Source organism: Pseudomassariella vexata (assembly GCF_002105095.1).
Source record: "Pseudomassariella vexata strain CBS 129021 chromosome Unknown BCR38scaffold_14, whole genome shotgun sequence".
NCBI classification, from domain to species: Eukaryota; Fungi; Ascomycota; class Sordariomycetes; order Amphisphaeriales; family Pseudomassariaceae; genus Pseudomassariella; species Pseudomassariella vexata.
Genome location: NW_024467969.1, coordinates 1,022,187 through 1,048,447, shown reverse-complemented (window position 1 = coordinate 1,048,447; position 26,261 = coordinate 1,022,187). Strand labels below are relative to the sequence as shown.

The following is a 26,261-nucleotide window of genomic DNA, read 5'->3' as shown; positions in this document are numbered from 1 at the left end:
CTTCACAGGCCCCTATTCGATAGAGCAAAGAATTACAGTCCCTGCTAACGCTATATTTCTATCGGTGACTTGTACACGCGATGATGAAGAATGCTATCACTGTCATGTTCAGAAAAGGCTGACTACACCAAATCAGTTCATTAGGGGTACTAATAAAACACAAGTGCGAAGTTAGTTAAATAAATTCATTTGGTCCCGAAGTTTCGGCATAGGGCATGGTCTAGCCCGTACGTCATCATACACCGCCGCGGGCGAATGTCTAGATGAATGCATGTCCAGCAGTGGTCCGCAAGTTGGTCGCTCTTGAATTTCAAACTCATCAATATCAAACCGATCGTTCCAACAACTAGCAAGTTCCTGTCGAAACTGTTCATCTCCATCGTAATTCATGTGCCGACGCAAGTGATCCAGGGGCGAGAGCTCCGAATTGTTCTTAATAGTCGGGTCGGCCCCAGCAGATAGTATCGTAGATACACATGCTGACAGTCTCGCGACGATAATGCTAAACGGCCAATCCGGTTCGGGGCCATCAGCAGCAAACACCACGGCTTCCTGATCCACAGCTTGGCAGAGCAAAGCCAGGGGTGTGTCGCCATTTTCGTCGCGAATATTCGCATCTACACCCGACCCGAAAAGAAGCTTCAACAGTTCAGCCTTGTGCCTGCGACACGCAATTCTGACACAGTTGACCGTGGGCGCATTCGGGTGGTCTGAGATTGGATCCATTACCAGCATATGTTCAACCATGCGAGAGGGTCCGAGTTTAATAGCGAGTTCTAGGGCCGTTAATTGGCCATCCGCATGTGTAATTTCTACCTCCAAGACGCCCAGCGGGTGGGGAAACTCCTGGTAGATGTCGCCGCCCCAACGCATGAGCAGTGCCACTGCCAGGCAGTTCTAGCGTATAATGGAGAGGACCAGTGGAGTGAGGCCGATGCCGTCGAATACCGTATTGGGATCTACATCTCCGTCGCTGAGGAATTCGTTGAGAATGTAGCCTGTGCCAAAACCGGAAGGTGACCAGCAAGCTAGACGCAAATAATTATTTCGTCGACTTGCAGTAGAATCCAAGTATGTTGGGTGAGAGATCATTTTCGTCACAGCATCGTTCTGGCCAAGTCGGATAGCGAGGTCAAGCGCCCCTGCTTGCTCCAGACTTGCGGGGTGTTCGTGCATGTCTGCGCCGTGGTCGAGCAACAGCTCAATCAAGCCGAGCTTGTTTTTCCTCACGGCCAAATCCAGAGGGCAAATGCCGTCATCGGAACATTGGTTCGGGTCTGCGCCCTTGTCGAGTAGAAGCCGAGTAAGGGAAACACTGCCAAGTAGGCAAGACCACAAGAAGCAGGTAAGTCCATCCTCTTGGTAAGTTGTCGGAACTTGGGCGTGGATAAGACATTTGGCGCAAGATTTCTTGCCATCTCGGATTGCCTCAAACAGGAGGCGATCGTCAGTTGCGTAGGGGGCGGCGCCAGGAATTTTGTCGAGTATATACTGGAGACAATTCGCGTCGTCTTCGCCGATTGCCGCATCGACCATCCTCTTCAACTCGGAGCGCTTGACCTTTGTCACACCACTGTATATTAGCAAATTGCAAAGCGCAAAGTTCTTGCTGTGACATGCACTCGATAGAAGATTTTGTCCGGCCATGCCACTCAAAAAGGAATTCCCTCCATGCTCGAGACGCATGACGGCACAACCTTCTGACCCAGCATATCTATTCGAGGAGAGCAATTCGAGGCAATCAAACATATCCTTCGGGTCCGTCCGCATGTGATTGAGCAACGTCTTGACAGTTTGTAGCATCGCGCCGTTCGACTCGGTCTGACATGCCATTGCCAGTGGGGAATAACCAGCTGCGTCCCGGACATCAAGATTCGCTCCTGTATCAAGAAGGATTTCGATAAGTTCAGGTTGATGTGAAAAGCAGCGTTCAAGAGTGGCGTGTCTTGATGTTCGGCCCTGGCGTTGACGTCGACTCCTGCCTTGATGACAGTCTGCGCAACTCTGGTTCTGAGGTGCACCTGCACCTGGCTCATGTAGCGTGTGTGAAAGTTGTGCGGTAGCTTCGTGTTCATGTATTGCCGCGTGCAACAGCAATGCAATGTCGTCAATCCGCCGTATTGTGTTTCCGTATTGATAGACGCACCCAGTTCGTTAAACCGGAGGGCTTCGGCAAAGCGACGCTCCAAGCAAGCATGATTGAGCAGAGTGAGAGGTCCTAGGTGAGAATTGAGCTCGGCACCCATCTCGACTAGCAAATCAATACTTTCCCAGCTGCCAGTGTAATAAGCGTAAGTCAGCGGTGTTCTGCCACGGTGATCTTTCACGTCTAGGTCTGTTTGATACCCTTGGTCGACGATGAAGCGGGATATTGACCTCATGTCGGAGAAACAGGCCGTGTGAAGTGCGGTCGTTCGATCCTCGTTGGACCCAATGAACTTGGTAGTGACGACTGTGGAAGCACCACACGATAAGAGAAGCTGTGCGGTCGACCCGTGGCCACAGCAAATCGCAGTATGAAGTGGCATCCAAAGGGGTTCGTTATCTTCTTCTGCAACCGCGAAGGTGTGGTCACCGGGGTACGAGCATTCGCAGAACCCCCTTGAGAGGGCATGCATGTTTGCGCCGTAAGCCAAGAGCATACTGACAATGTCGTCCCGACCCCAACGGACCGCAATATGCAGAGGTGTCCAGAAGCAAAGGTTGGGATAAAGTCCTGCCGATGACGTCGGCCAGCTTGGGGAGTTGATGACGGTGTTGTCTTCGCCGTCACTCTCATCCGATCTCTCTTCTGACCCATCGCCTGATCCATCGTATGATCCGTCATCATCTGTCTCTGTCGATTCCTGGTTATTCAACTTAACATCGCCGTCGTCTTGGTCTTTAGCCGCATTTTCATCCCTGCTGCCGTAACTATCAACGGCATTCTGTCCAACATCATGTACCTGCGGGGAACTTCATGTCAACGCAAGGAGCTAATGTTAAGTGTTAGACACCCAAGGTAGGTAATTTGGCAGTGCATGTACATAAGGCAGCCCCAGCGACGTGTAGAAAATGCAGGGTAAGTTTAATGTGTGAACCTCTGCAGGCATGACTTCACCTTGCCGGGGGCGATATACTAGGAAGCTTTCCAATATCAACAGTAGCGAACTAGAAGGGACTGCTCACCTCATCTCCATCGTAGCCATACTGCTGGCGGACCGTATGATGCACCTGTGGTGTGTTCAAACCCATAGAACGATAGAAGTCGTATTGAGCCTTTAAACGTTTCAATGTATGAGTCCTGGACTCGTTCTGGATCCATGCAACATTTGGGTCTGCCCCGGCCACTAGGAGGCGTTCGACCGTTCCGATCTGGCCTTCATCCACGGCCCAGCATAACACTGCCGGGTCGTCTTTGACGCGGCGGCACAGGCTCGAAATGATCCCATTGCGAGCGTATTGACAAGATCGAGAGAGACTTGAGAGGTCCCGGATGTCTAGATCCTCGGATACCAGCAGCAGAAGCTCCACTGGAAGATGCCGAAACGACGGCATGTTGAATAAGGGGGCATAAAAATCGTCCTGACCAGAAAAACACCCAAGATAGTTCAAGACAATTATCAATCTGAGTTCGCTCTGCTGCACGGACACTGATTTAGCCAAAAAACGGCTTTCCTAGAGACTGGCTATATGTTGGAAGGTGGATAATGTATATTTGCACACCGGCAGGTCAGTTATGAGCTTTGTCACTCAAAGGTGAAGGGGGGTTTAAGAATCGAATCTGATGCAGTCGCGTGTCCCCACGCGTGGGTGGGGCTACTTTCATTGGCCAGAGTTCCTAGGCTGACGTTAGGAACCGTATTGACCACCTTTTTGCATGCACCCCCATTTTGCAGGAATTTCTACGCCTCAACAACACGACGTCTCTCAATTTACCTCGCAATTGCTCCCTATCTACGTACAAAATGGCTAATCCAGTGGAGAATAGTCTGGACTATTTTGAGCAGCGAATTGAACGCGCTAAAGAGCTTGTCCGTCAGGGCTCTTCCCAGGCCGTAGCAGCTCATCGGTACGGTATCAAGGGCACTACACTGTCCTACCGTATTCGTCACGGTAATTCGCATCGCGACGCGGCCTCCAGGCAACAAAAGTTGACTCCAGAGCAAGAGGGGGTTATCGTGAACTGGGTCCTACACGAAGAAGTGTGTGGACGGGCTCCTAGCAAGCGTTATGTGGCCGACTTCGCTGCCGAAATCCTCCTTGCTCAAGGGGATAACAATACACTCGGCCAACACTGGGTGGATCACTTCGTTAGCCGCCATCCACAGATACGTACCAAAATTGGGCGCGTCGTAGATGCTAGCCGAGTTAGAGCGTCCGATTCGAACAAGATCCGAGACTTCTACACCCTCCTCGAACGCTTACGTACGAAGTATCGTATCAAACCCGACAACGAGTATAATATGGATGAGACAGGTGTCCAAGAGGGGGAATCTGCGCACGGTACGGTTATTAGGACGTCTAATTCACGCCGGATACGCGTATCAAAGTCGGACGCTTCGTCGTGGTGCTCCTGGTTAGAGTACATTTCGCATACCCAACGGGGTACACCTGTCTGCGTATTTTCCGGCAAGAGAGTCCAAGCACAGTGGTTCCCAGACCAAAATATCCCTGAGTGGGAATACACCGCGACGAGTAAGGGCTGGAGTAATAAAGTTATCGCAAATAGGTGGTTAGATCAGGTTTTTCTCCCCGAGACGAAGCCTAGGGGTACCGAATGGCCACTCCTTATCCTCGACGGCCACCAGACACATATTCATGCCGAATTTATGTGGAAAGCCTACTCGAATAGAGTCGCCGTGCTGTATTTACCCTCACACTGCAGTGACGATCTCCAGCCGTGCGATGTCGGGCCGTTCTCACCTTTGAAGACCTACTACCGCCAAGAGCTCAGGGCTTACGCTTCCTACAAGGCTACAGCCCCAATTTACAAGCAAAATATGTTAGAAACATATCTACGTGCCTCGGAGAGAGCCTTTACTACGGAAAATATTAAATCTGGCTGGCGGAAGACTGGTATATGGCCCCTAGGCTCCGAAGGACTAGTCGACGTATCTTGTGATCCTCCGGAGCCTCATATACCAGATCCTCCGTCTCATATATCACCACCTTTAGTTGCTTTTACTCCTCAGAAAGCGCAGCAACTGTCACGACCTGGGTTGCATCGCATTGGTATAGACCTCGATTAGGTGCTATCGACGAAGATTCTACTCTAAGGAGCGAAGGAAAGAAGATGACAACTTAGGTTTGAGGGAGCGCGACTAAGTCATCCACGCTTGGCGGGGCTCCTACAAGGGTTATGATTGGCTTCCCATCTGACACTGCCACGGCAGGTGTTACAGCTGTAAGTCACCTGGTTGTAGTGAGTCTGCGAGGGTTGACCGTCACAGCAACTATCTAGCCAACTACAGTCGATAGAGAAAGCCGAGGGCGGGGTATCTCGTAAGATTCGCACCCTAGTAGGCAAGGCGGGCAAGGCCCTTACACTCCAGGCCGCCGAGAATGCCAAATGACGTATCGAAAACGAGCAACTATATAAAGAACTCGATAAATACGCTCCAGATATACGCCAGCCCTTCGAGCCAGACCCGAATAAAGTATTCGTTAACTTATCAGCGATCCGAACAGCCCAGGACAAGCGAAATGTAACGAGGATACCACACGTCTCACAATATAATAGTCAGGCGGTGCAAAGGGTAGCTAGAAGTAGGCCAGTGTATGGGTGCGTATATTGCAAGACTGATTCTTGAAGAATCTGAACTAGGTGCGAGCGTCTCGAGTTCTCCTCTTAAGCTGGGCGGTTCCGGGGTTCTACCGGATCGGGGGCGAATCCCTCCCGACTCAGCTTGTCAGCTGAGACCGGCCCGCCACAACGGCTCTTTCCTTACACTGCATCCCGTATTCATGCGGAACGACTACGCCCAGCGGCGCCGTGGTCCTACTAAAGGCTATCTGGTCGCCGCGGGGCTCACTGATCTGGCGCCCATGGCGAAGGCTGTTGGCATGCGTCCATTTTATGACATTTTTGAGTTGAGGGGCGTGGGAAGGCGGCGGCCCGCCGGCGGTAGTGTTCGCCTTCAAGGGTGTCAGGGTACGGCTAGGCCGAAGGCAATAGTACAGAGTGATGGGGAGTAACGGGCGTCCCTCCTACGTAGCACCGGGTGGTCACTGGCGGTCTCAGGTAGGGGTGCCCACGGTGATGCATTGATCTCTGCCCTCTCTATCTTCCTCCGTCTCGACTCCTTACTTATAGCCAGCCGAGGTTCTCTCTTGGATTCTGGATGTTTGCTTCCGTATGTCTATGTTCCTCCGACTTCGGCCAATATCTTGGACAGCGGCTCCTTATCTGCAACCAAGCGATTCCCTATCCGCTGCAAACGGCTTCAACGGCTCTCATTCGCCACAAGCGGCTCTCTAGCCGCCACAAACGGCTTCCCGGCTCCTTATTCGCCACAACCGGCTTCCTACCTGGTGGAAGCCGGCCCGCCTCGGATGACACTTGTGGCTCTGACAACTCCTTCCCTATCCTACTTCGAGATGGTCCTTATATAGATAGCTAGGCCGCCGCTTGGACCCGGCATAACAGCAGGGTCGGCGATGCCAAGGATCTTGACTCTCGTCATCCCAAAGCTTCACATAGATTGTAATCATGATTCGGGAGTCTTTTGTCCGAAACACCCCTCCGGCGGCCCACCGGTGTCCTGCGTTCAGTGTCCTGACACCCACTGGTGCCTATGGCATTCTGTTCTCTGACAAAGGGCCAGGGCGCTTTACATCGATCCATGGACTTCCAGCTGTTCCGCGTACAGCTCCTGCATCTGGGCTCGCTGGCTTAGGCACAGGGATTTCCGTCCTTTATCCCCGCTATTAACAGTAGCCACGTACACGATTATACGCATTCGCCCGTAGTTATGCAGCTCGCGCTAGTGTGTACTGAGATAGCGGTCGCTAAATATTAGGCCTCGCTCGGCGTACGTCCTGACGTAGTTGTTAGACATAGTCTAGGCGAGTACGCGGCTATGCATATCGCGGATGTGCTCTCCGCTACGGATACTATCTTCCGCGTCGGTAGCCGGGCCGCCTTACTAGAGCAGAGATATAGCAGAGGTAGCCACAATATGGTAGCTGTACGCGGGTCCCTAGACGTGGTGCGTGAGAAGGCCGAGCTTCAGGGCATACCGTTTGAGGGGGCCTGCGTGAATGGGCTAGACGATACCGTGCTCAGCGGACCCGCCGACGAGATGGATGCGAATGTGGCTGTCACTAATGGAGAACATAAATACCAATGATGAAATTGGATTAAAAAAACACGAAAAGATCGTTGATCACCGATACTGGATGTAGATACATTGATTTCTGTAAACGCACAAGTGCATGATCCTCAGGGGCTGCGGCTTATCCTTTAAGTCTATCTTTAATACACCGTGTGAAAATCCCGGATGATATCCCGAGTGTAACATAGCTTTCTACTATGCTACTTTACAGAAGCGAGACTATTAACTCGCATGTACTAACATTAAAAGATGCCCGTGCTGCCCGTGCTGCCCGAAATCATCTAATACTAGGCAATGCATCATTCTCTTCCCCCTTCCCATAAGCATTGCTTTGCTTACTCAAATATGCGTCGAAACAGCATACTTGCTCCTTCTCCTTAGCAAGTACCCCCACTTGTACAGCAAATACGGAATCGGCACCAGAACAGCCGATATAGAGCCAAGTATGGTCAGGGTATAATGCACACCCATGTTCTTGTAAAACGGCAGACCAACGACCGTCATACCGCCCGCAGCGACATATCGTGTCAGCGCGACGAATGTCAGGGCCGAGGCTGAGTAGATCTCGTACGAGTCGATGATATACATGTACGCCGCTAGGAAGATGCCGATGATGCCGTAGCCAAAGAGCGCAGCGGCCAGAATGGGCGACCAGATGCTGATACTCGGCGAGCTCGTCCAGCCCATCCAGAACAGGGAGATGGGGATGGCTGCTGAACAACCCAGCATGGCGTACCAGAGGCGACTCTCAGGGTCGAACTGGCTGCCCTCGCCGCGGGACTCAGCGAGCTTCATCTGGTTAATCGTCTTGCGGTAGACGATAGGCACCAGAAAGAAGCTGAACATGAGCCCAACAAACATGGAGATGAATACGATGTTGCTCAGGCCCTGGCCGATGTCGTACGGATAGTCGAAGATGTACGGCCAGCCGACTAGGAAGGTGAATAGTACGATGTACAGCACTGTGAGATAGAGCGCCATAGCCAGGATGATGGGCTCGGTAAGCATGAGAAAGGGCCGCGTCATGCTGACTTTTAGGCGTGTGAACAGCGTAGCCTTGACGATCTCGTGCTCGGTACAGTAGCGTGAGTCGCCGGTTATCTTGCGGAGGTGCTTCGCTTTCCATCCTAGGAGTAGAGGCTCGTAGGTCTCGGGCATGCAGAAAAATAAGAGGATGGTTATAAGGCCCGAGAAGATCAAGATGGTCCATTCGCTCCAGCGCCAGCTGACCAGAGTCGAGGGGCCAATGTAAGCGCCCATCACAGCGCCCAACATGGGGCCTCCGAAAGACGAGATGGCGTAAATGGGAAACCCCCACGTCTTCTCGATGCTGTTGAACATATCGGCAACGGAGCCGCCAGAGCACACCAGAGGCGTCGAGGCAGAGCAGCCAGCGAATAATCGAAAGATGATCTGAGCGCCATAATTGGGCGCAAGCCCTGCTGCCATGATCCATATCATGAAGACGGCCATGGACACGGTATAGACAGCATTGCGACCGAATGTCTCCGAGAAGGGCCCAGCGATGAGACCACCCAGGCCCATTCCGACAAGGTACAACCCTGTGTCTAGTGTCTCGGCCACATCACTGACGCCCAGATCCTCCGCGGCCTGGGGCAAAATGGTGGCGTCAATTCCAGAAGCTGCTCCAACGACAAGGGCTATGGTGGAAACTTCGAGAATGCAGAGAATGCGCTTGGTCGTGGTCCAGTTTCGCGGATTCAAGGGGTCATCAGGTCCCTCCCAGCCTACAATGAAGACCTTTTCGCCTTTGCCCTCGTGCGTCTGTCGATCACGGACGTGCACGCCAGTCAGCGAGTGACCCAGGGCTGCAGCTGTGCTGTACTGCGTCGCAACGGTTTGCACGCGCTGTACGACAGAGCCTGGAGACTCTGGACTGTCGTCTTCGTCTTCGACTCTGCCCGAGCTTGTCGCATCGGACGGACGGCGCTTTGCTGGGAGTTTCGCCTTAGTTTCCTCTACTGGGCGCGCATCGCTCGTCTGGCCGTTGCTGGCTACCGCAGGCTCTGAGTGACCCTCAGTAGCCGTCTTCTCGAAATTAACCGCATCGCTGTCCTGCGCGTCTGCGATGACACCTCTCGGGCCGCTGCTACGTGTTATCAGCGCTCCCTTCTCAAGGTCTCGCTCGACTTGGGCTTTCGCGGCGAGACCCAGCCGCCTGCTCTGGAGGAAGGATTGCATGCCTGGGACTTCACTTTGACTTATCGAGCCCTCGAGATAGGAGGGAGATGCGAGACCAGGTGATGCCGGGAGGTGCCCATGGACGAAGCACAGAGTTGACAGCAACAGGGCCTGCGGGAAAGGAAAGGAGCTGAGACAGCCCCATATATGAGAGAACGGTACCTTTTTGCCCTTATGTAAATAGTGGGTTTCTCCCACATAAACGAGCCGAAATCGGAGACTACAGTTAAGGTGAATTTAAACCCCCCTAGTTGAGCCGACAATGACCTCACGTGATGTTCAATAATGAGGTCCTAGCATAGTGGGGTAGATAATCTCTCCATTGTCATTAGCTAGAAAATATCTGAAAATTGGGTCTAGCTAACTATAGAATCGAATTCAAATCGAATTTGAATTCTGATTTCGATTACATTCTACTTTCCCTAGTAATAACTTGTTATCCGCTACTTCTTTCTCGTAATTCAGTTAATCTTTCTACGTAATAATACACTTATATAAGTATATAGTAAGTATATATCTAAATCGACTCCGAATCGATTTTAACTTAATTCTTTTTAGCCCTGAAATTACTTTTATAAGGATAACGTGAATGTACACCGAGCTGGCCACCCTTACATAATCTCGCATAGAAATTTTACGATAGTAAAACCACAACGCCGTAAATCAATTGAAACTACTCTGAATCTTCCTCTCCAGAAGATGGCAATGCGATCTTACAAGTTCGCGCATTATGCCCAGTCCCGTTGCAAATACCACAGCGCCTCGGGCGCGTTTCAACACGCTTTGCGCGACCACTATTTCGGCGCTCTTCTTGCTGTATCTGCGTCGCCAACTCCCTAGAATCCCGTAGGTCCTGTCCTTGGAAAATAAGTGATTCTACTTCCCGTGGTTGCATTTTTTTAGTGCTCCGGCGCCGGCTTAGCATCTTATTTGCCTCTCGAAGCTCAGCGCACTCGGCCCGTACAAGGGCGAGCTCGTGCATTATCATTTTTGCTCCCTTCGCAAACTGGTCGACAGCTGAGAAAATATTCGTCGGAGAGCTATTGTGATGCTCGGAGATGCGCTTTTTCAAAAAAGTAGACTGTGCATGAGCCTCTATCGGGTTCTGTGGCGTCTTTGATACCCACGGTCGGGTTGCGATTTCTGGGGAGCCAACAGGCGTCGGGGTCCGTAATCGTACGTCCAGCTTTGAAATCACACTTTCTAGATTGAATGGAACAAGTCCTGCCCTTCGAAAGCCAGCTTGAACGTTTTTTTCGCCGAAAACTGCAAAGAAGGCGTCTTTGAAGATAGGAAAGAAGTCCTCCTTCGCGATATGTGTTAGTGACCGGCGTATCAATTTCTCTACCATCTGGCCGTACACCCGCTTTAATAGACCGAAACAGGCTACTTTAAGTAGCTGGAGGATGTAAGATGAGTGCGGAGGTATACACAAAGTTACAATTTTGTATTCTTTGCAATATAGCTCGAAATCGCCGGAAACGTGGCTCTCGTGACCGTCTAACACTAATAATCGATATATCCCGCACTTTCCATCTTTCGTACAATTATCGAAGTATTTAATAAATTCCATACCGATCTCGTTAGTCGTCTATCCTTTTGGACTAGGTCTAATTCTCTAATCTTTCGGAATGTTGTCGTCTTCGTACCAAGAAGAGAGGTGGTATTGAAACGGGGTCAGGCGGTCAGTAGGATATACCTACCACCTAACACACTGAACAGACGGCTCCAGTACCAACAGATCCCATCTGTTGGTCTTATCAGACGAAGATAGTGGTACTGGTTATAAGAGCGAAGCTATTATACGTCTGGTGCGCGAGTTGGTCGGATGTGCCTCTGAGACTCTCGTCGGAATGATTCTCAGAACAAGACGTCTGGCTCTGGAAGTCGAATTGAAGCTCTCGCTGTCAGATAGGGCACCTGGTTCCTAGGTTCAGAAATAATATGGCACTAGAGAAGACTAGTGTCACTTAAAGTTCAGACGGCGAAATGAACCCTTCTTCCCGAAAGTAACTCCAAAGTTACGGTCCACTTAGGGGTCAGACACCTGAACAATGCACCTCCGACATTTTCTAAAGAATCTATAAAAGGAGAGCAACGGGAGTTCGCGACAACAGAACACAGACAGAGAACAATACACCTCATTCATATACAATCTTACGCACTTCTGACTACTCGATTGGATACACGTGATATTCGACACTCGCTGGCACTAGGTTGCTCTGATCAGAGCAAGATACAATCCTCTGTCATTATCAAGGCTAGGATGAGGGCTGAATAATAGGATTTCAAAAAGTAGTGTCTAAATGCATATAGAAAAGAACCGCATGATTGAAGATCTCGCTAACTAGAATCGAAAACAAAAGTCAAGTTGATTGAATAAGATGATGAAAAAAAAGATGATAAGTTGTTGAAAGTCGTCTGTCATCTCCGTGTCCCTTAAGAAGTGTGGAAGACAGGGGAGTCCTCCCTGGCCCCCGTCACCTATTTTCCTGACGTCCGGCCTGGCCCCACTACAGTATCGGCCCGCAACAACGATGAACGGCGGCAGCGCCCAACCGGTAGACTGGACCGCTTGGATTACGGTAACCCATTCCCGGTTACCTTGCTGTATTGATTTCGGCCTGAGACGTCGTTCGGAGCTCGTAACTACTATATTGGTTAAGATCTTGCCTATCATAAACCCAGTCTTGTCGAAGTTATAGATATCCGACTCTTGGATACCGTATTTCGCGATAACATTCGCAACAAGCCGAAACCAATCTGCATAAGCTTTGGATCTTCGCATTAGGCCCTTTGGTAATCGTAAGGACGGTTCTAACGAGTTTTCAACACTTTGCGACGTGCGACGAACCTCGAGGCCCAGCGCATTCTAATGGGCCCTGCGTTACGTATCGCGCGGATAGAATTTGCCATTACTTCCACATTAGCAATCCGGGGCGGAAACGCTCGTATATCTAAGTCCAGTATATACTTAATAATAACGTCCTCTTCTAATTCTGTCATAGTTCATGAATTGGGCAAAATATCGCGTCGGAAAGGTACGCCGTTTTTACGCGTTTGGAGGGTACTTCGGGGGACTTGGTACGTTTTTGCCGCTTGTCGGATGTAACGAAACCTCTAATAGTCTAGCTGCGTAAACCACTAAAGAGTCTGTAAGGGTTTGTGCTAGTAAGTAAGTCCTGCTGCGGAGTCCTTTAGCAATAATATCGGGGTCCGACGTATGGAGTATAGGGCTCTGGGTAACTGAAGTATTCAAGTAGGGTAACTGGGAATAGAGTCGTCAAGGCAGTTTGCCTCACCAATGGGTTAGATTGATGCTTAGATTGATCACTGAAGTAGAGACTGTCTATCTATGAAATGCCTGGGAGTCCTGTCCCTTATATACCCATCTCTCCTTCACTGATTGATTGATTGATTGATTGAAATTTAACGTCTCATCACGTGAGACGTGCCGGGCGCGGTGCCGGCATGGTCAATGCTAGTCGAATCTATGTTACAGGGGACTGTCTTCATCTAACATTCCTGTTCAGTGCGATGGGCAGATCTCAGTAAAGAAATTGGTCTCCTCCGCCCATTGGCAAAACAAACGAGCTCCCTTGGCCGTGCCTAGGAGGGAATCTAATCCATTCCCTCTTATTTCTTCTGGATCATTTGGATATGTTGGCTGTCCAACATATCCAACATATCCACCCCTGTAGGTCACGTGACCTGTAGGTCCTTTCCTTCCTCCGATGCGGTGTTCCGTGATCCTAGCGTCTGTATCCACCTGGCCTGCCAACGGGCCTGTAATGTTGGTTCAGGGCCAACGGTTCGTAACATCGGAGACTAAGTTTTTGGTCATTTTTGAGAGCTTGAAGGGCTAGCATTAAGTCTGCTCCGTTATATGACTTTACTATAATTGGTTATTCAGAAAATCAAAGATTAAGTTAGCCGGTCGCGTTGGCGCATGAAAGTGGCCAGCTCGGTGTACATTCACGTTAGAATTAATTATAGAATAATTTTATTATATTTGCTGACAAAGCTAGTCAATATGTCGTGGGGCTGCGATCTTATACGGGCGAGGCTGTTATATACGGTGGTTATCCGCAGCGCGATCGCCTTCGGGGCGACTGCGTGGCATACTATAAGTGAGGAACCGGCAGGGCCAGCTAAGAGCCTGATGGGGATACAGAACGAGTGCCTCCGGGTAGTCTGTGGCGCCCACAAAGCGACGCCGGTTCGCCACCTGGAAGCAGAAGCAGCAATCCCGCCACTAGACCTCTATCTTAGTGCCCGGGCTGCTAAGTTTGAAGAACGGCTACGGCTTAGCGGGAAGAGAAATCTGCTTCGCAGCGCGAGCGCTAAAGCGTCACATATACTCCGGCAGGATAGGCCGGCGAAGAGGAAGCAGGCGTCGCAGCTACTCCGACCGGCAGGGTACACTATGGAGAAGGAGGCCCGGGGCTCCGAGTGGATGAGTGAGGAAAAGGAGGTCCCTGTGAAGGTCAACCCTCGCAGACTCACTACAACCAGGTGACGTACAGCTGGAACACCTGCCATGGCAGTGCCAGGTGGGAAGCCAATCATAACCCTTGTAGGAGCCCCGCCAAGCGTGGATGACTTAGTCGCGCTCCCTCAAACCTAAGTTGTCATCTTCTTTCCTTCGCTCCTTAGAGTAGAATCTTGGTCGATAGCACCTAATCGAGGTCTATACCCATGCGATGCAACCCAGGTCGTGACAGTCCCGGCTGCCCTCCTCGACCACTGGAGGAAGAGATGGCTCACCGGAGCAGAGCATCACGATCGCCAGCGACGCGCTATCGCTGAGGAACCGGAGGGCCCTTCGATGCAGATACCGAAAGGGGGCAAGTATTTCGGCCTGAACCGACTGGAGGCGTCTACGCTGTGCCAGATCAGGACGGAAAAAATAGGACTAGCAGCCTTCTTATTCAAGACAGGGGCTTTTGGCGTGTACTCGCCGCTATGCCGCTGTGGTGATGCCCCTGAGACGGCAGAGCACGTAATCCTCTTTTGCGGGCTGTTGGAAGGACCGAGGGAACGATTACGGGCCGCCATCGCACCACGGCCACTATACTCTCGCAGAGACCTCGCAACGGCAACAGGAGAACCAGTAGTTAGTGGGACTATTGTAAGATGGCTGCTAGGGACGGTCGGACAGCTTCAAGGCCCAGATAGCATCGATCTTCTCAGGGGGGACTTTGTTGGTAGGTTGAGAACCAACGTAGTATGGTAGTGAACGCAACGCAGTCGCCAATAGGGCGAACCGACGACGCAGCGTGTGACGGTCAACCCTCGCAGACTCCCTACAACCAGGTGACTTACAGCTGGAACACCTGCCGTGGCAGTGTGAGATGGGAAGCCAATCATAACCCTTGTAGGAGCCCCGCCAAGCGTGGATGACTTAGTCGCGCTCCCTCAAACCTAAGTTGTCATCTTCTTTCCTTCGCTCCTTAGAGTAGAATCTTGGTCGATAGCACCTAATCGAGGTCTATACCAATGCGATGCAACCCAGGTCGTGACACAGCGTATGTATTTAGTCCAGCCATTAGGGCACGGTTTGACATACGGGAGTACTAGTAGAGGTACCGGGGGCTTCGAGCCTACGGCGTATTTAATAATAATAATAATATTATATTTAGGCTAGAGTTACTACGAAGAATCTCTACGGATTAAAAAAGGATAAGTACAGTCGGCTTATATTAGGAGCGCCTAATAAACATTTAATTATAGTGGGGGTTAGTCGGCTGAACTAGGGGGTCTATAGTTACCTTGACTACGACTCTCCGAAATCGCACTCACGCTGAACACTAGCTGTATTGATAATAAATGCCTGCGGCATATGCAACCTGACGTTGAAAGCTCCACTCTGGCCGCAGATTAGCTGGTGAATAGGGCAGGTGCTCGGATATAAAACGGCCAAAGCAAGAACACATTTCAAAATTCGGAAGATCCACATGGTTTATGTCACATAAATGGAGTCACGTGACTACCAGCCACTGAACTTGGCCGGAAATCCTTCTACAGAGCAGATAACAGAAGACGCAACGATTAATCTATCACACAGAACGGTCTAATTACCGTTATATCAAGACTATAACAAGGTCACATCGCAAGATGCGTGAATATCCGACAAGTGGGTAGTTTATCACTGCGGAGCTACTGGTCCGCAGCAAGGATACGGAGTCTAATGACCCCCTATTGGGCGAGTTCGGATGGGCCTTATCTAGTCACATATGATGTGTAAGTAATATTCTGATATCGATTTCATACATAATGACCGCCTCTTGTATCGAATATTGATCGAGGGCCCAAGCAAAAACGAAGGTATTATTTTTGAGTATTCCTCATGTCGTATTGAGAACGAATTTCCCAAGCGACACATAGTGCACATATCAAGAAACAATGGCATCATCCCGAATCCGTGTGGCTGTCACGCAAGCCGAGCCGGTTTGGTTGGACCTCAAGGCGACAATCCAGAAGACTTGCAAACTCATTAAAGAAGCCGCAGAGAACGGCGCACAGATGGTAGCATTCCCAGAATGCTGGGTACCGGGTTATCCGTGTTGGATTTGGTTCGTCTCCGCGCTGTCTGGCAAGGTTGCCAAGTAACTGTCATGTACTAATACTAAGTCCAGGACTCGCGCCCTGGACTTCGACCTGAACGTCCAATATGTCAAGAACTCGCTGCGCCTAACATCCCCCGAGATGTTAATGATCCGGTCCTGCGCGCGCGAGAACTCCATCGCCGTTTCCATGGGGTTCTCGGAGAACGACGACGATTCTCTATACATTGCCCAGGTGCTGATTGGCAGCAACGGTGAGATTAAGTTGCACAGGCGCAAGATGAAGCCGACGCACTTGGAGCGCACTATCTTTGGGGATGCATCGGCTCAGTGTCTTGACGTCGTGGGCCAACTACCCTTTGCGAGAGTTGGCCAGCTGAGCTGTTGGGAGCATACGCAGCCGCTGCTCAAGTTCAACGCCATGGCCCAGCGAGAGCAGATTCATGTCGCAGCGTGGCCAAGCCTGACGCCCCACTCGGGTGTGGAAGGTAAGGATCTGTGGTCGATGAGTGCCGAAGGTGAGTTGCCCCGTATTCCCCTTCTCTCATACATGACCGCAATCTTGCCAAACAGACGCACTGACTGCGTTTCCCACACGACACAGGCTGTCAGGCTCTCTCAGCCGTCTACGCCATCGAAGCATCAGCCTTCGTTCTCCATAGCACCGCCCTGATCACAGCTGAGGGCGTCAAAGTTCTGGGTACAGCCGGCGGGCCCCTTATGTCCTCGCCAGGAGGTGGAACTTCGGCCATCTTCGGGCCTGATGGACGACGGTTGACACAGCCACTGGGCGATACCGAGGAAGGCATTCTGTATGCCGATCTGGACATGGATGAGATTGTTAGGATCAAAGGCTTCGCCCACTGCACGGGGCATTACAGCAGGCCGGATCTGATGTGGCTGGGTGTGGACCGAAACTTGAAGAAGCTGGTCAAGGGAGCAGGAAGTGCATCAGAGGGCCTAGTGGTCGAGGAAGAGGAGAAAGAGAAGGGCACGGATGATTTTGTGTTTTTTGAGCGCGCATGATGTTGACATTAGTGATCTATAACCGTTGCAGCAATGGCTTTCAATTCTGACTCAGAGATTTTGAAATATGAAATGGTGTTATAGTGCCGCTTGATTGGCATAATTCACGCCCAAATACTCATAAACCCCTATATTAGCCAATTGAAGTCATCGCAGTTACTCAACCCACCAAACTCCCACATAGCCTCAGAGTCAACGTCGAGGTTTGCACCCGCTATGTCGAACAAGCTAGGTTCGAAGCCCTGGAATATTCGCTCTAAGTTACTTCTCGACTGAAATTCAGCTCCCTTTAATTTGGAACCACCTGCACCACATGCAGCTGTTGACTCCACCCCATTCCCACAACCATCATTGACATCGCCCGCCCATACACCCTCCTGCGTCCCCGACCCCTCAGGTTCAACCCGGTAACTAAACCGCATCGGCAACGCCCCCAGCACACCCCATCGTTGCGCCAGCACGCGAATGACCCTGATACTCTTGTCCGCTCTGGCACGCCATGCGCCCGCCCGCAGTTGCGCTAAGAGCTCCATGCACACGCGCAGCCAGTGAGCGCTCTGCCGCCGCAGGGCATCGTCGGACCGGCTCGTGGCGTTCATCAGGTGCACAATGGCTGCGCTGAGGAGGTGATGGATGATGACTGGGTTGGGGGCTCGCCAGCATTTGGAGTCGTAGTCTTGGTTCTGGTCGCGGTACGCTCGGATTAGACGAACCATTGTTGAGGCTGCACTGGTAAGGGAGCGGAGGATTAGGGGCATGGCGGTTAGTTTGGGGTCTTCGTCTACTGTTGTTCTGAGCTCCTGGTCTTGTTTTTCTTGGGGCGGTGTGTTCGTTTTACTTCGAGTAACAAAGCATCGTAGGAATGGAGGCAGAGTAATGAGCAGAGCCATCTGGTACGCCATGTGGAAGAACAAGACGTGTTTGGATACACTGCATCCATGATGCCTCGAGAATGAGAAGTTAAGTCGTGAGTCACGGGCATGAAAGAAGGTATTGAGGGCGTCGTGTGTCGAGACAAGCAGTTGGATCTGCTGGGGGCCGCTCATGGTTTCAAAGGCCGAGGAGAATCTGTGCGTGACGTCAGAAATCGTTGTTCATGAGGAAGCCACTGGCTCCAGTTTGTAGAATGAATAACATACATTTGGTCCATGTTCCTGTCATGCAAGTACCACAACCTACACTGCCAAGCAAACGATACCTGAGCAATATCGGCCACCGCTAAGTCCCCCAGCGTCATCTCAAAGCTAGGAACATTCGCTCGCCGCCAAGGCAGCACACAGTTCCGTCCAAGGATCGAGATAGCCGTGCGATCGATGATGTAGAACATCCAGAAGGTCCGGATATGCTCGGGATCCGGCTCCCAAGACCTCGCCGCGCACTCGTCCAAAGCCAGGACGTGCAAGCGAAGGTGCACACATATTCCTGCTGCCATCGAGATGAAGAGCCAGCCAAAGTGATCACGCCCTAGAGCTAGGGAGCGCCAAGAAAGGATGCAGAGCCCGCGAACCACGGCCACGCTGGGAGCCTCGTGGCAGCAGGTAAATACCAGGCTTTCCGCGAAGCGGGCGAACTCCTCACCGGCAGCGACTGAGTCCTGTCTTCTGGAGAAGGCTGCGCCAGTGGCAAGGACGGCACTGTGCAGAAAAGCCAGGTCGGGGCGCTGGTGAGGGTAGCCTGCAAGGAAGCTGAGGTCATTGAGCCTGTACGAGGTGAACTGGTGTTCGCTGTTAACATTCTCTAGGAAAGCGATCGCCAGGCTTTGCATCAATGATGGCTCTTTGCTGTAGGCCAATATGGCATCAGGGGTGGTGGCAGGGATACCATCCCTAAGTCGGCTTGAAGTATTTTCTATCAAATGCTGTGAGCCTGTCGAGTCGTCGCTGATGATGGTCACACCATCGCCTATGTTTGTTCTCCACATCATGACACTCAACTCTTCTATGGCAGCTTCGGATCTTTCTTGTGACATGGCAGGCCGGGGTTTCTCGGGAGTCGGCAAAGTCGAATGCTGACTAACGCCGTGATTATGTAGGAGACCATCGGGCCGAGGCAAAGGCTCGACGGAGTTAGGATGAACTATATGAGATACCTGTGACTCGACACCAGCAGTTTGCAAATTACCAGCTGAGGCAACGTCGGGTTTCTCTTTGCCTTCAGCCTTGAGCACGCCGAGCAAAGATTGCACCTGGTCCTCTAGACTTCGCACATAGTCCTCATCCCAATATTTTCTCCTGGAAACAATGAGTCAGTACTTGGCCACGGTGAGCCCGTGAGGCCAGATGCGCTGGGGTCAAATCTACTTTCTGGGTCTCGAACTACCAGTATAGCTGCATGGCTTGTTCTGTCGTCGGCACAGTGAGCACTGTGGTTTGGCTGCGTCGCACTATGCAGATGATTTTCAGATCAATTAACCACTACCAATAGCTGGCGGATCTGCATATGTTCGTGGAGTAGCAACTCACTTTCCTCTTTCCCTGGCGGCATGTGTCACACGCAAAACTCATCGATCTTGGCTGTTCCATCGTTTGTTCCGGTCGGGGCTCGCGAGCGTTGTACTGCTGGGTTTAGCCAAAAGTCCAGCCTGAGATGCATCCTATTTTGGAAAACTTCTATCGAATGTGGAGGCATCTTTAGATTCCTGGAGTCGTTGTATCTTGAGCCACTGTACGAGATTGTGATAAGACGCAATCTCAGCCCCGAATGCTACCCAATCATGTAGCATCGAATCCAACTGCATTGCTGCTGTGCAAGGCCTACCCCTGTACAGCTTATCTACACGGCCTACATAGCATTCGGTGTGGGTCTAATCATAATCAATGCGGACGTTGTAGGTCCGCAGCATGGAATCCGGGGACGGTCCCCCAGTTTACACGGGAAATCTATCGATGCGGCATTGTAACTCCCGTACATGATATCTGCATGCTTATCTACCCATCGTGTAAGTGGTCGAGACACCAATGTGCCGCCGCGTCGCCCGATACCCCTCTATCCCTTTATCTCCGCAGTAGAATTCATGTGTAACCTTAGGTACCCTACACGGAGATAATTGGGAACTACTCTAAATGTCTTAAGTAGTGTCGCCTTTCTAGTTCGGCTGGTCCATGTTCAAGCTCCCGATCGTGTTGCTCCTATCGTTAGTGCCCGTCAAAGTCGATTCTAAGCCTTATCACTTCGGCATTGTTCTCTCCGCATGCCGTCAAGCATGAGACGGTGGGAGACCCGGTTATAAAGGATATCCAATGTAGAAGAATACTTCACTCTCGATCCTACTCACTGAACTATGATTTTATTCTCTTCACTCGGCGATCAAGTCGGTGGCTCTGACCGAATTCTTCGATATCAAACGTTGTACTACGCAGTGGCGTTGGTATCTTCCCAGTGTAACAACTCTCCCTTTCCACTGGATACGCCCTGTTTGTGTGCGCAGCCATGTGGGGAGTCGAATTTCAATCACAAGAGCCGTTCGTGTACTGCATGCTTGGTGTTCAGTATCAAGGAAATGAACCGAACAAGACTCAGGCGACTCTGATCAATGCTCTAGACAGCATTATGGGCTCTCGTTCCGACCACGTCGAGAAGCTTGTACAGAACGGAAACGGTCATCTCACAGGATGGAAGACAAGAACCTGGCTGACGTACTGGGAAACGAAAGACAAGTTTGAAGAATGGTGGAATGATGCCAGGACCGTCCAATTCTGGGGCTCGCTGGCTCCAGATGCTGGTGTCTGGCGTGAGGTACTTCGAGTGTCACCATGCCGCACGCAGTTCGGCACCAACAAGGAGACAGTAACGGGACTTGCACACGTTGCCCCGCTTGTTCCCAACGTCGAGAACTCGGGATATTGGGGCTGCTATAGAGATCGCATCCAAGACGCCACGGAGGAAAACCGTCTGGAGTCTCCCCTCTCAGCCTGTCCTGATCGCAATCCACCTCAGCAAGCAGGAAAGGTGCGACTCGGCCGATCGAAGATGACAACATTCCCAGACAATCTATGCTTCGTTGTCGAAGGTCAGGATCACAGCCTTATCACAGACCAGGAGAGGCAGCTGTGGTTTGCCAAGTTCGACAAGCCCGTGACGCGGTGGATGCAAGATCTCGTGCAGGCGGGCCCCAAGGCCGGTATCTTGGACGCGCGAGTTTGCTACGAGTCGGAATCGGGTTTGTTCCGCCACGAGGACTCAATTCCTGCGCTGAACTACAATCGCAAGATTCAACTATTTTATTTCCTCGATATGTCCCATATGGAGGCCATCGGCAAGGCCAACAAGGGACACACCGCCTTGCGTGGGGAGTTCTTGAAAGCATACTGCCCGGCGGGACCGATGGGTGGTGGTCGAGGACAGGTGTTGCTGTGGGTTGAGACGAGTGTTATGAAAACAAATGAAATGGAGTGCGAGTATGTTGGATGTGCGGAAGGGACTGGGTTCATGGCGTACGACCAGCATGCTCTTTTCAGGGGCACATATGAGTAGACAAACATTTTTATCATTGAGGCCTACCTCTATTGTGTATATGTATGTAGCTGAACGAGTCAGATCTTTGTATGATCTCTTCATTCTGAGGCTGATTCTTGATGTTCGTATTTAAGTTTAAGTTTCGCAGCGGTGTTTATGGGGGACGTTCGAAGACCAGCTTGAGAGGAAAAGCGATGATGATAAGAACTCCGGAAACAAAAGTAAAGCAAAGCAAAGGCCAAGAGGCTGAAATTTGCATAAAGTAAGAGATCATAAAGTTGAGTGCTGTGTTAACTAGAGAAATGCCATGTCACGTATCCCTTGCGTCTCGCTCGCTGTATACCTAGATCAGGCCCTTTCGTCTCGCTTCCTAAGCTCTCCGGATTACCCCGTGTAAGAGATTTCCGCGTTTCAGCGCAGTTCTACACGACTTCGCCTCTTTTGACCAGCAAGTCCTGCAAAGCTTCCTCGGTATCATACATGGTAAGCAACTCCTTCCTTAGGGACTCAATCTCATCTTTTTTTTTTCGCTGCCTCAACACCGTCCAACATCTCCTTCCCGGGTCCAATGAGATGCGCATCACTTAAACCCATGACGATCGCCATTAGAACGGCACTTTGACTCATCTCGGCCAATTTCCCATCAGCGTGCAACCCATTGAGAATCTTCAACAGTCTCTCAAAGTTCGCATCTCCAGGAGTTAGGATACGCCGAAGCACCGTCTGTTCACCGCCGACCTTGTATTGGTGGTACACCTTTGGTTCAACAGTGACTGGCTTGCCAATCTCAAGTTTCTTGGCAGATGCCTCTAAGGCGTCGAGCTCTGGCGATGTGCTGCTGTAGACGGACATGGACCCGCTGATCAGGTCGAATGATTCGGAAAAGCGCTTATGAAAATGTGGAGGCACGCTAGTGCCGGGCGTCATGTGCTCGATGAAGACGGTGTGGGCGCCATTGTTCAGTGTAGTTGAATCTTCCAGCTTGAATTGGCGTTGGTCCCAGCGGCGTTCGGTAGAAACTTTTTGGTTTTGTCCTCACCGCAAAGTCAGTTTGTTGAAGAATTGAGGTTATGGCATGAAGGCTTCTCTCAAAGGTTCGCATTTATAGGATTCGTTCGGCGGCTGACAACTTACTAATAATCAGTGCTTATGTGAGATCTTACCCCAGCTTTTGAGCTCGAACGTACAGTGCAGGTGAAAGTAGAGTGCTCAGCGGGGGGTATCAGTGAGATCCCGTGAGAATGCGTTTTATACTACGCCGATCTGAAACCTCAGAACATGTTCGTGAACTTGCATATTTGTGAGGGCTCCTACGTCATCACGTCGAGTGGATGCTGGGAACGAGCCGGCTTCTAAGGCCTTTTCCTTTAAGATGGCTTTAAAAATGTCCATCTCGGAGCATAGCATATAATCGTTCAGAGAGTTAGCATGTAACGTAGTCCACGGTCCAATTGCACACTTCGGCAGATTTTCGTACGCTACCACTTTGACCTGCGGTTTTTCACCACATAACTATGGTTGGTTCTGTCGAATATCACGTGTGTCCAATCGAGTAGTCAGAAGTGCGTAAGATTGTATATGAATGAGGTGTATTGTTCTCTGTGTTCTCTGTCACGACCTGGGTTGCATCGCATTGGTAGAGACCTCGATTAGGTGCTATCGACGAAGATTCTACTCTAAGGAGCGAAGGAAAGAAGATCACAACTTAGGTTTGAGGGAGCGCGACTAAGTCATCCACGCTTGGCGGGGCTCCTACAAGGATTATGATTGGCTTCCCATCTGACACTGCCATGGCAGGTGTTCCAGCTGTAAGTCACCTGGTTGTAGTGGGTCTGCGAGGGTTGACCTTCACAGAACGGTAGTGAGATACCTGGGTCATCTACTACGATTGGTAGGAAACCCAGATACTCCAGTAATGGATCCTGGAAAAGTTTTCTCGGGAAGGATGACCATTAGAGATATGGCAGCTCGAGAATGTCCTAGGGAAATCTAGAACGACCTGAAAGTAGCTTTCATTTGTTGCAGCCTTATTAACGGTTGGATTTTCTACCGAAATAACTTGAACAACAGTTGGGCACTCAGATAACTAGTTGCGACTACGGAGAAGTAAGAACATATTCCTCACAATTATTTTGAATATATTTTAATTATGTATGCTGAGAGGGATATTTTAAGGATATGCTAACCCCAGCATGCGGTATCGTCTTTATGGATAAAAGATACATCTATTGCCAGTCAAGTCTCTTCCAACTCAGCCAAGCGCTTCCATCATCACCAAACCCACGCCGTTGAAGCGCCTCCCACACACGCTTAGCGTAATCGTTCGATTCATAGCCCTCCGGGAAAGGTGGATCTTGCACCATAGCCAGCGCGCGGGCGAAGGCAATACCAATCCATTTCCTAGGGACATAATCGGCAGCCTGCCAGTCAATGATACCGATCGCCCGGCTCTGGGGGTTGATAATGACATTCGTGGGCCCCAGGTCTTCATGGAACAGGCAGAATGAGGATTCCACGTCGAGGTTGAGCATCCTGCAGTTGGCATGCACATCCGACATGTCTTTTCGCGTTAAAGACTTCCGGAAGCGCCCGTTTTCCGCAGCAGATCCGTCGATGCCGGTGCCCAGGTCGTTGGAGGTCAGAGTGGCAACCTCAATGCAGGCCTGGGCGATGAGCTCTGCGTAGTGATTCTTGACGGCGTCGTCAAAACCCCACCACAGCCTCTCGGCCGTCTCACCGGGAACCTTCGACGTGACGAGGAAGTAGCGGTCGTCATAGCGGGCCTGATAAAGGACTGTAGGGAGCGCGAATGTGCGGTTTGGAAGGCGTTGACGCAATTCATTAATGGCTACGTGCTCGTCGGCTGAGTCGCAGTGTATAGTGTGGTGCATCTTGATGAAGGCATCTCCGATGTAGTAGACGCATTTGCTTGTAACTTGAGCTAGGTCGGCATCATCCCCGGTGGAAATAGAAATTCCGCCGCCTGCGGCGAGATGTGCAAGAACGGGAGAGTCGCCCGGCGCCCATGGACGAGAAGTTGGTGGCGGAATAGGCGCGTCTGAAATGGCATAATGGTTTCCATCGGACGAAGTCCAGGTGCTGATGAGACCTGGCGTATGACTAGGCCAGGGTTGGCCGGAGCGGGCGAGTACGACACGGTCTCCGATGAGCCAAGAGTCGTTGTCGATGGATGTGAGGCCAAACATAGGTGCTCGCTGCTTTACTGGGACATGATCGGTTGTATTGAAGTGCCTGGATTCCTGTTTGAGAAAACGCAGCAGATCCAACGTATTGAGGTACTGCTCCAAGGGTGTCATCACACAGCAGCTGTGATTTCGGATGGAGAAGTGTGTTCACAGTCGTTTTGTATCTTCATAGTGAGAAACAAAGAATACAGCGAGGAGAAGACGAAAAGATGATCACGGTCGGCTGCGCTCTAATAAGCTACTCGTTTGTTAGTGAAGCCGAAAGGATTAATTGGTTAGTTAGTTCTATTGGGACCCATTGCGGGAGGAGCCACACCCTCGGGCCGTTATTACCCCGAGACGAATTCCCGATCATCTGGGCTCGTCACCCGCGACTTCCCATAACAATATCGTCGACAACGTTGTCGCCTCCAGAGGTACGGAAAAGGCTCCTCCCCCAACAGCTTCCCCTCCCACCACAACCCCGATTATGTATATACTTCTGTAATAGCTTCCCTCTTAATAAAAAGAGTGCCAAGGGACCCATATGTGGCCCCTACGGCGGTATAGGCCTCTAGGACGCGAACAGAACGCTCCTACTAGCGTAATTGCTAGTCGAGGCCTGCACCGCCCATTAAGCCACAGGTGCCCCGTGCGGGCCAAGCTTTCATCAATTGTGCCTTCCTATTCGAGTATAGCAAAGGGGGAATAGAATGGGAACAAGCGCCACAGTTATGCCCTAGCCGGAGGCAGTATAGCGGCAAGTGTAGCTAGTGGGGTCAGACCCCCAAGCTTGGCTTACCAACATAGTACTTCTAGTAGGCAACGTAGTACAAAAGCAGCCAACACAGACACACCAATCACGATAGAATCTGCACAGAGTCACTGATAGAGGACTGAATCCCGCAGTTAGTTACACTATATTTATTATTATTATTAAATACGCCGTAGGCTCGAAGCCCCCGGTACCTCTACAAGTGCTCCCGTATGTCAAACCGTGCCCTAATGGCTGGACTAAATACATACGCTGCTACGTAGGTTCGCTCTATTAGCGACTGCGTTACGTCCACCACAATACTATGTTAGTTCTCACCCTACTAACAAAGTCCCCCTGAGAAGATGGATATTATCCGGGCCTAAGCGCTATCCGGCCAGTCCTGAGTAGCCACCTTGTGATAGTCCCGCTGACTACTGGTTTCCCCGTCGCCGTTGCCAGGTCTCTACGTGTATGCAGCGGCCATGGTGCGATAGTGGCCCGCAGGCGCTCTCTCGATTCTTCCAGCAGGCCGCAAAAGAGGATTATGTCAGATAGGGCACCTGGTTCCTAGGTTCAGAAATAATATGACACTAGAGAAGACTATTGTCACTTAAAGTTCAGAAGGCGAAAGGAACCCCTCTTCTCAAAAGTAACACCAAAGTTACCGACATGTTCTAAAGAATCTATAAAAGGCAGAGCAACGGGAGTTCGCGAGAACAGAAGACAGAGAACAACACACCTCATTCATATACAA

The 26,261-nt window shown here is 51.0% G+C and overlaps 9 protein-coding genes across 9 annotated transcripts; 3 read left to right on the top strand and 6 right to left on the bottom strand.

Annotated features, from left to right (window-relative positions):
• Positions 1 to 17: 17 nt before the first annotated feature.
• Positions 18 to 1,024, bottom strand: BCR38DRAFT_68116 (uncharacterized protein). Its single transcript, XM_040865556.1, has one exon. It carries the CDS (start codon positions 871 to 873, stop codon positions 172 to 174), a length of 702 nt encoding a protein of 233 aa, XP_040712019.1. The 5' UTR covers positions 874 to 1,024; the 3' UTR covers positions 18 to 171.
• A 485-nt stretch (positions 1,025 to 1,509) lies between these two features.
• Positions 1,510 to 3,718, bottom strand: BCR38DRAFT_68098 (ankyrin repeat-containing domain protein). Its single transcript, XM_040865555.1, has 2 exons — positions 3,169 to 3,718; positions 1,510 to 2,945 (listed from the first exon to the last, which is right to left on the bottom strand). Exons 1-2 carry the CDS (start codon positions 3,535 to 3,537, stop codon positions 1,653 to 1,655), a joined length of 1,662 nt encoding a protein of 553 aa, XP_040712018.1. The 5' UTR covers positions 3,538 to 3,718; the 3' UTR covers positions 1,510 to 1,652.
• Positions 3,719 to 5,871: 2,153 nt separating this feature from the next.
• On the top strand, positions 5,872 to 6,188 carry BCR38DRAFT_446301 (uncharacterized protein). The gene has a single exon (XM_040861082.1). The coding sequence runs from the start codon at positions 5,947 to 5,949 to the stop codon at positions 6,175 to 6,177; it is 231 nt and encodes a 76-aa protein (XP_040712017.1). The 5' UTR covers positions 5,872 to 5,946; the 3' UTR covers positions 6,178 to 6,188.
• A 1,173-nt stretch (positions 6,189 to 7,361) lies between these two features.
• On the bottom strand, positions 7,362 to 9,685 carry BCR38DRAFT_446294 (major facilitator superfamily transporter). Its single transcript, XM_040861081.1, has one exon. The coding sequence runs from the start codon at positions 9,516 to 9,518 to the stop codon at positions 7,656 to 7,658; it is 1,863 nt and encodes a 620-aa protein (XP_040712016.1). The 5' UTR covers positions 9,519 to 9,685; the 3' UTR covers positions 7,362 to 7,655.
• A 5,817-nt stretch (positions 9,686 to 15,502) lies between these two features.
• Positions 15,503 to 17,174, top strand: BCR38DRAFT_68055 (carbon-nitrogen hydrolase). The gene is made up of 3 exons (XM_040865554.1): positions 15,503 to 16,093; positions 16,157 to 16,602; positions 16,689 to 17,174. Exons 1-3 carry the CDS (start codon positions 15,924 to 15,926, stop codon positions 17,108 to 17,110), a joined length of 1,038 nt encoding a protein of 345 aa, XP_040712015.1. The 5' UTR covers positions 15,503 to 15,923; the 3' UTR covers positions 17,111 to 17,174.
• A 64-nt stretch (positions 17,175 to 17,238) lies between these two features.
• Positions 17,239 to 19,443, bottom strand: BCR38DRAFT_489052 (uncharacterized protein; the record flags this gene model as incomplete). Its single annotated transcript, XM_040864358.1, has 3 exons — positions 17,239 to 18,178; positions 18,250 to 19,341; positions 19,430 to 19,443. 3 exons carry the CDS (start codon positions 19,441 to 19,443, stop codon positions 17,239 to 17,241), a joined length of 2,046 nt encoding a protein of 681 aa, XP_040712014.1.
• Positions 19,444 to 20,539: 1,096 nt separating this feature from the next.
• BCR38DRAFT_413014 (heme-containing dehydratase protein) lies at positions 20,540 to 21,583 on the top strand (the record flags this gene model as incomplete). The annotated part of the gene is made up of 1 exon (XM_040858772.1): positions 20,540 to 21,583. The coding sequence occupies one exon, from the start codon at positions 20,540 to 20,542 to the stop codon at positions 21,581 to 21,583; it is 1,044 nt and encodes a 347-aa protein (XP_040712013.1).
• Positions 21,584 to 21,834: 251 nt separating this feature from the next.
• BCR38DRAFT_446265 (uncharacterized protein) lies at positions 21,835 to 22,699 on the bottom strand. Its single transcript, XM_040861080.1, has one exon. The coding sequence runs from the start codon at positions 22,490 to 22,492 to the stop codon at positions 22,079 to 22,081; it is 414 nt and encodes a 137-aa protein (XP_040712012.1). The 5' UTR covers positions 22,493 to 22,699; the 3' UTR covers positions 21,835 to 22,078.
• Positions 22,700 to 23,763: 1,064 nt separating this feature from the next.
• BCR38DRAFT_446263 (uncharacterized protein) lies at positions 23,764 to 25,020 on the bottom strand. The gene has a single exon (XM_040861079.1). The coding sequence runs from the start codon at positions 24,880 to 24,882 to the stop codon at positions 23,791 to 23,793; it is 1,092 nt and encodes a 363-aa protein (XP_040712011.1). The 5' UTR covers positions 24,883 to 25,020; the 3' UTR covers positions 23,764 to 23,790.
• Positions 25,021 to 26,261: the final 1,241 nt, after the last annotated feature.